At 40.9% G+C, this 8,260-nt stretch overlaps 1 protein-coding gene across 2 annotated transcripts in view; it reads left to right on the top strand.

The window, feature by feature from the left end:
* Positions 1-4,958: 4,958 nt before the first annotated feature.
* Positions 4,959-8,260, top strand: part of LOC110520051 (activin receptor type-1C-like) — a 29,349-nt gene continuing 26,047 nt past the window's right edge. Inside the window, exons 1-2 of one of the 2 annotated variants that reach the window (XM_090229636.1) lie at positions 4,977-5,181; positions 5,999-6,162. In XM_090229636.1, the coding sequence (XP_090085762.1) occupies positions 6,126-6,162 (37 nt within the window). In that variant the 5' untranslated portion in view covers positions 4,977-5,181; positions 5,999-6,125. Of the gene's footprint in view, positions 5,182-5,998; positions 6,163-8,260 lie in introns of both variants that reach the window. The other variant, XM_036974311.2, reaches the window with a different exon arrangement.

Raw genomic sequence — 8,260 nt, 5'->3', positions numbered from 1 at the left:
GAGCAGCAAGGCAGCTCCAAACCACAATGCTCCCTCCACCATACTTTACAGTTGGGATGAGATTTTGATGTTGCTGTGCTGTGCCTATTTTTCTCCACACATAGTGTTGTGTGTTCCTACAAAATAACTCAACTTTAGTTTAATCTGTCCACAGAATATTTTGCCAGTAGCGCTGTAAACATCTAGTTGCTCTTTTGCGAACTTCAGACGAGCAGCTATGTTTTTTTGACAGCAGTGGCTTCTTCTGTGGTGTCCTCCCATGAATACCATTCTTGTTTGGTGTTTTACGTATCGTAGACTCGTCAATGGAGATGTTTCAGAGATTTCTGTAAGTCTTTAGCTGACACTAGGATTCTTCTTAACGTCATTGAGCATTCTGTGCTGTGCTCTTGCAGTAATATCTTTGCAGGACGGCCACTCCTAGGGAGAGTAGCGACAGTGCCAAACTTTCTCCATTCATAGACAGTTTGTCTTACCGTGGACTGATGAACATCAAGGCTTTTAGAGATACTTTTGTAAATCTATCCAGCTTTATGCAAGTCAACAATTCTTAATCTTTGGTCTTCTGAGATCTCTTTTGTTTGAAGCATGGTTCACATCAGGCAATGCTTCTTGTGAATAGCAAACTCAAATTTTGTGAGTATTTTTTATAGGTCAGGGCAGCTCTAACCAACATCTCCAATCTCGTCTTATTGATTGGACTCCAGGTTAGCTGACTCCTGACTCCAATTAGCTTTTGGAGAAGTTATTAGCCTAGGGGTTCACATACTTTTTCCATAAATTATGTATTCAATATAGACAAGAAAACTGTGTTTGCCTATAGTTGAGACTTAGATGAAGATCAGATCAAATTGTATGACCAATTTATGCAGAAATCCAGGTAATTCCAAAGGCTCCACATACTTTTTCTTGCCACTGTATGCCTGTAGTAAAGTCAAACCAGCCTCCAGCCGGGGCTTTTATAGGTCATATGATATATCATAAGGGGTATACATTCATTCTTGCATTCAGCAGCCAGAAGGCTTTACATTTTTGGGTGGATCACATATCAGTAGCCTAAGCAGCCGATAGTGGGGCACTAGATCTGCACTATTGTCTAAGATTGATATGCATTCCCGGTAATACACTTGTGTCCGCCATGGACCGGCATGTACAGAAAGCATCCTCCATTCAGGCTAAATTGTCCGAAAATACGAAAATGGTGATGGAAAAAGGGATTTTCAAAACGATATAGTGACGAAGCATGCAACCCATGAATAGCATGTCCTTTCCTTATAATAGGAAAATAACTATCTGGACACTTGATGAATGGTTGCTGCTGATGATGATTTCAAGATCTAGGCGATGCTTGATGGAGCTGCTGGGAAATCCACATGTATGCCTAGCCTGATTTGCAACGTAGCCAGATGCAAAGTGTCCTGTGCAGGAGGTTCAACTGAACTCTGACAGTTGATTATGAAAACAAATCAGATGAAGTGATTGTTTGGATGGAATACAGTGCTAATGCAGCCATACTGCACAATTGATCTTGCTTTTGGGAGGGACCAGCACCAAAACTTGGAGGGGATATGTAAATAAACTATGAACGTTAATTGGTTTATTATAATCAATAAACTATGAATGTTAGTTGGTTTATTATAATCAGATTGCCGGTGACCTTATCCCTTACGATAAAAGATTGCAGTCAGAGTGCAGTATAACTGGAGTCCACTGCAGTAAAACTGCAATTAGAGTGCAGTATAACTGAAGTATGCTGCAAATACTGTGTCCAAAATAACACCGTTTTTTTATTGCAGTAATTTTGCAGTATAATTAAGCAATACGGCCCGAGGTGAAGACTTCTAGCTAAGGAGTTAATCTTAACTATACCCCAATGACTCTCATGTAGTTCTGCCAGTAGTCTGCTTTGCTTGCTTTGTGGAATCCACACCCTGTAACCCCAAAGGACAGAGTCATCCCAACTTTCTTTTGACATAAATGCGTAACTATTGTCAATACAGGATCTTTCTCAGTTTCAAGTGCTATATCTTTAGCAGTGATTGGCAAGTCATCTATAAATGACACTCTACACAGTGGATTTGGGGTAGGACCCCTACAATCACTCAGGGGGAGTCTGGACAACACATCTGGATTGCCATGCTGCTCTGACGGTTTGTACTGTATCTCATGTGTGCAAGCTGCTCAAATCAAAGACCATCACTGCTTTCTAGCTGCTGCAAGTGTTGGGACACCTGTCTTAGGACCAAGAATCTTAGGGTCTGTCAGCAAGGTACATTTCCTACCATACAAGTAAAGTTCAGAAAACGCTCTAAGAATGTTATTTAAACTCTGTCTCTCCTTTATTTTGTTAAGTGTGTTCAGGTGTGTGCGATTTACCGGTATTTACCACACAAAACTTCCCCCTTTTCCTGGGATAAATAACTGATATATAATTTATATGAACAGCATGCCGTGAAATGGAAAGGTTAAATTATATAAAATGTCTAAATCTGGCTTCTCTACAGCCTCTGCATGATGAATCATCAATGCTCAGGGCGAGGACAGACAGCCCATCTCAGTATGGAGTGCAGTTCACAATGCATGTTGTAGACCTTTCATCTCATCATGGTTACTTTTTTTCTTGTGACAGGCAGGTCTGCATTTGCTCCAGCATAGTGTATGCTGCAGTAATATAAAGACCAAATAACCGTCTAATTTTCTCCATCTGGCTTTTGAGGGTCACCTCATTTTTTAATTGTAAAGATGTTTTGTTTTTATTATTGCATCTCCAGAGTTTTTGAACAGCCTATCACTCGAATATCGTTGCTTTAAATCAGTGCCCCATGCGAGCTTCAACTCCATTCAAATTGCATCCAAAATAGATCATCCTGTTCTAGATCGATACAGTGCATTCGGAAAGTATTCAGACCCCTTGACTTTTTTCACATTTTGTTACCTTACAGCCTTATTCTAAAATGGATTAAATCCGTTTTTTCCCCTCATCAATCTACACACAAGTACCCATAATGACAAAGCAAAAACAGATTATTAGAAATTTGAGCAAAAAAAAAAAATACAAATGAAGCTGAAATATCACAGTTACATAAGTATTCAGACCCTTTACTCAGTACTTTGTTGAGGCACTATTGGCACCGATTACAGCGTCGAGTCTTCTTGGGTATGACGCTACAAGTTTTTCCCATTAATCTCTGCAGATCCTCTCAAGCTCTGTCAGGTTGGATGGGGAGCTTCGCTGCACAGCTGTTTTCAGGTCTCTTCAGAGATGTTCGATCGGGTCAAGTCCAGGCTCTGGCTGGGCCACTCAAGGACATTAAGAGACTTGTCCCCAAGCCACCCCTGCATTGTCTTGGCTGTGTGCTTAGGGTTGTTGTCCTGTTGGAAGGCGAACCTTTGTCCCAGCCTGAGGTCCAAAGCGCTCTGGAGCAGGTTTTCCTTAAGGTACTTTGCTCCGTTCCTCTTTCCCTCAATCCTGACTAGTCTCCCAGTCCCTGCCCTGTTCCAGTCCCATCTCCACAGCATGATGCTGCCACCACCATGCTTCACTGTAAGGATGGTGGCCAGGTTTCCTCCAAACGTGACACCTGGCATTCAGGCCAAAGAGTTCAATCTTGGTTTCATCAGACCAGGGAATCTTGTTTTTCATGGTCTGAGAGTCTTTAGGTGCCTCTGAGCGGGCTGTCCTGTGCCTTTTACTGAGGAGTGGCTTTCGTCTAGCCACTCTCTCATAAAGGCCTTATTGGTGGAGTGCTGCAACGATGGTTGTCCTTCTGGAAGGTTCTCCCATCTCTACAGAAGAACTCTGGAGCTCTGTCAGAGTGACGATCGGGTTCTTCGTCACCTCCCTGACTAAGGCCCTTCTCCCCTGATTGCTCAGTTTGGCTGGGTCGCCAGCTCTAGGAAGAGTCTTGGTGATTCCAAAGCAGGCCTTTATGGTAGAGTGGCTAGGCTGTTGTATTCGGCGCATGTGACAAATAACATTTTATTTAATTTAATGTAGGGCTCATAAAATGTATTTAATGTATGGCTCATCAGGCTCAGGTAGTATCAGGCTTGCATTTTCGATCAAAGCTCTAATCAAATCCAGACAGGCCTATTTATATGCTTTTATATTGCTTTTGAATTTGGCAAGAAATATGCGACCTACGCACTTCCTTAAACCTAAAATAAGTAAGAAGAATAAGTAATTTTGTGTGGAAGTCAAACATTTGTTTTACGTTGGAGGCAGACACATTGAGCTCTGTAGATAACCCTTCTCCCCTTGTTTATAGGAGGGACACCTGTTGGTGATTTAGATGTTCACAAATGTTACATATTTTGACTATCACCAGCGTCATGATGTTTGTTAAAGTAATAAAGAAGGTGAAATATTTTAGGTAGAAAAACAGAACTATATATGGACATATAAAGTATGAAAAGGCTTATTCATTCACAATTAGTTTTATTTATCATATCAAATTTGTATATTTTTTATTATACTTTTATTGTGTATTAGATCATATCGGTTCAATTGTTTTTTTTCCTCAGACATAAATAAACAATTCCAGGTGAAAACCAAAAGTCACAGCTTTCTGGGGGCGGGGACAACACTACTAAATTAAGAAAATATTGCCCTCTTGCTAGATTGATGACTAAAGCCATAGAGAAACTGTCAGTTGTTGTCAGTTCAACTGGTTTTAAAAACTATGATTTCCATTCTCAGAGAGTTGATAAAAACCTCCCAGGAATTTTTTCAGGGAACCAGAGTAAAATGTTCTCAGAACCTCCCTGTAACCTAAAAATGAACATTCCCAGAACAGGCAAAATGTTCACTTCTGTTTGCAAAACAATTTGGGTCTGGAAATCTATGTGGCTTACTTCCCACAACCAATGTGAAACCAAAAACAGACGTCCCCAGAACTTTTAATGTGCTAGCTGGGGAGCGTTAATCCTTTTAAATTCCGAGTCGACAGAGGCGGAGCAAATCTGCCTGCTTATTCAGCTCTCTCACTGCTTATTTACAGTGGAGCAATGCGAAGTGTGTACGCGACGGATTTAAACACGAAAGTCATGATTTTCTCTAGAAACATGGTATAGACAGGGCGTCCGCGAACCAAGCAGATGTGGCTCCGGCCATGACTCATCCCAGGCTCAACACGGTTGAAGCGGCGTTGATATTTATATCCGTCGCACAGCTGAGCACAGGTAGGCTATAAGACAAACTTTGTGCGACCACTGCATGTATCATGTGTTTCGTGATAACTTGTTTAGGCGGTAATTGTAGGCTGTTTTTCTGTGTCCTGTGTTGCAGTTGGACTTGAAATGTAGGCAACAGCCTGACAGTTTGAGTGGACTCAATCACATGATGTCCGCAGTTCATGTATAATATAGTTTGCATACATCTTTTTGTTACCACATTTTGTATCCTGAACATTAAGTAAAATAATTACACTCTAACCATATGAAAAATAGCTCATGTCAAAAGATCAGTCTAAAGCGCTTGGTTTATTTTTGAATCAACGTGATAGAAGTTCATGTATTTGCTCAATTCATATGACTTGGCCAACCTGTAGGCTACTATGTCATAAACCTAATTTACTCTACTCTTGAAATTAATTTATTTCACTGAGACTGAATTTGTTCCATGTTTCTAAACTGAACCAAACACAAATTGTATTACCTTTTACATTTGTTGTATTATTTAAAAACGTTCTCTGCAAGTACTATGATTTTTAAAAATGTATTAAATAGGTAGATTTAATGTAAAATCATGATAAGAGCCTCTTTACATTGCTGGTCCAACTCGAGGTGTCAAAAATGCACCCTCCTCCGCAACCTTTAAAAATATTTTCACATGACCCTCCCCTGAAAATAAACATTTAACACCCTCCCGTCTCATAAAATTAACAAAGATATTACCTCCATAAATAATAATAACTGTAGCAACTCTGTGTTTATAAACTAGGATATCGATTTTACCACTTCAGTGTTTTTTTTTTTTTTTTTTTTTTTGGTGGTACAGTTGATGCCATGCAGGTCTACCGGGCCAGAAGGTTGAGGGTTCGCGGACCACCACGGACGAGCTCACCCTGCCTGTTTTCATTACGCTACGATCAGAGCCGGCTGCAGACAAAAATTCTGGAAATCAGATGTTCAACATTTGGATGCTATACTCAGAAAACAAATGCAAGTCATTTTCCACCAACAGATTTCTGTGCCAATGCACCACACACAACCAATAAACAACGCGTAAATGCATACCGATTTAGTAATTTTGAGCGTTCATCATCAGTTTTGACAATCTCAATTTAATTGAGGTGTTAGTCTCGACAAACCGAAAATGCATCCAATCCTTCCTACTTTGTTATTTTTAGTATTTACGTTGCTGCGTTGTTGGGTATAGTGCTTGCAAGAAAGGCATTTCACTGTACTTGTGCATGTGACATTAACTTGAAACAGGATCGATCGAAGGCTTGGTTTGACAATCTCCGAATGTCATTCAACTTTTGCGTGTTTTGTAACAGATGTCTATCCTTTAGTGGAATGGATTTAGCGCAGTTTGGATGCTGTAATTATTAGTGTGGATGAACGTGTGCAGGTAGCGTAATCAGATTAGAACATTGGCTAGTTAATGCCACACGTACACTGAGTGTACTAAACATTAGGAACACCTTAATATTGAGTTGCACCTCCGTTTGCCCTCAGAACAGTTTCATTCTGTCTGGGCATGGACTCTACAAGGTGTCGAAAGCGTTCCACAGGGATGCTGGCCCATGTTGACTCCAATTGTTGCCACCGTTGTGTCAAGTTGGCTTGATGTCCTTTGGATGGTGGACCATTCTTGATACACACGGAAAATTGTTGAGGGTGAAAAACCCAGCAGCGTTGCAGTTATTGACACACTCAAACCGGTGCGCCTGGCACCCACTACCATTCCCCGTTCAAAGGCACTTCAATCCTTTGTCTTGCTTGCCCATTCACCCTCTGAATGTTTCAATTGTCTCAAGGCTTTAACCGGTCTCCCCCCCTTCATCTACACTGATTGAAGTGGATTTAACAGGTGACATCAATAAGGGATCATAGCTTTCACCTGGTCATGGAAAGAGGAAGTGTTCTTAATGTTTTGTAAACTCGGTGTAAAAGATAATACATTTTAAAAAGTATTGAAGTATTAGGTTCCCGGTTGACGAATAGCCCCTCGGATTAGAAAGCAGAACGCGTGTTAAACTTTCCTGAATAACTGGGCCTGCTGGGTGCATAAAATCCGTTGTTTCCCAAACTCGGTTCTCGGGACCCCAAGGGGTGCACGTTTTTTTGTTTTTTTGCCCTAACACTACACAGCTGATTCAAATGATCAAAGCTTGTTGATTAATTTATTATTTGAATCAGCTGTGTAGCACTAGGGCAATAACCAAAAGGTGCACTCCTTGGGGTTCGGAGAACCGAGTTTGGGTAACCCTGACGTAGGCCTATGTGGTCATGACTTGGGAGAATGATGATCGGCAACAGACAGCTCATCAGTATTAGAAGTAAAAATAGAACCAGACTGGTTTGCCACTGTGCCTTTCTATAATCTATCGAGAGTGGACCCACAACTGATCCAAATGGAATGAAACATTTAAATAACAGGGCTTTTGCTCTATTATTCAAGTTACATTTTCACTGCATATTACAGCCTAGAGTAGAATTATGCTCACTTGAAAACAATAATGCAATTATTCATTGGATTGTGGTGTTGTGGGATAATTGTATTGTCCCTTAACAAGATCAATAAGGGAGCTTTTTGAGCTGCGTCTCTGCGCTCTTCTATCATGTGTAATGACGGACCTGGTCCTGCCTATCAGCTATTTCTCTCTTGTGGATTTTATATAGAAAATTGGTGCAGATTTGAATAATTTTATGCGTGGTATGATTGCTAGTTAACACATTGCAGATCTGGACAAACGATCCAACTGTCACTATGGATGGAGGGCAGGATAGACAGTTGACTGGTATACTATACTGAACAAAGTTTTTCCACATGTTTACTGAGTTACAGTTTATACAAGGAAATCAGTCAATTGAAATAAATTCATTAGGCCCTTATCTATGGATTTCACATGACTGAGCAGCCGTGGGTGGGCCTGCAGGGCATAGGCCCACCTACTGGGGAGCCAAGCCAAGCCCAGCCAATCAGAATGAGTTTTTCCCCACAAAAGGGCTTCATTACAGACCGAAATACTCCTCAGTTTCATCAGCTGTCCAGGTGGCTGGTCTCAGACGATTCCGCAGGTGAAGTAGCCGG

Source organism: Oncorhynchus mykiss, chromosome 3, assembly GCF_057628025.1.
Source record: "Oncorhynchus mykiss isolate SJ-2025 chromosome 3, ASM5762802v1, whole genome shotgun sequence".
In the NCBI taxonomy this organism is placed as follows: domain Eukaryota; kingdom Metazoa; phylum Chordata; class Actinopteri; order Salmoniformes; family Salmonidae; genus Oncorhynchus; species Oncorhynchus mykiss.
The sequence above is the reverse complement of the archived record's forward strand: the minus strand, read 5'-3'. Positions and strand labels throughout refer to the sequence as shown.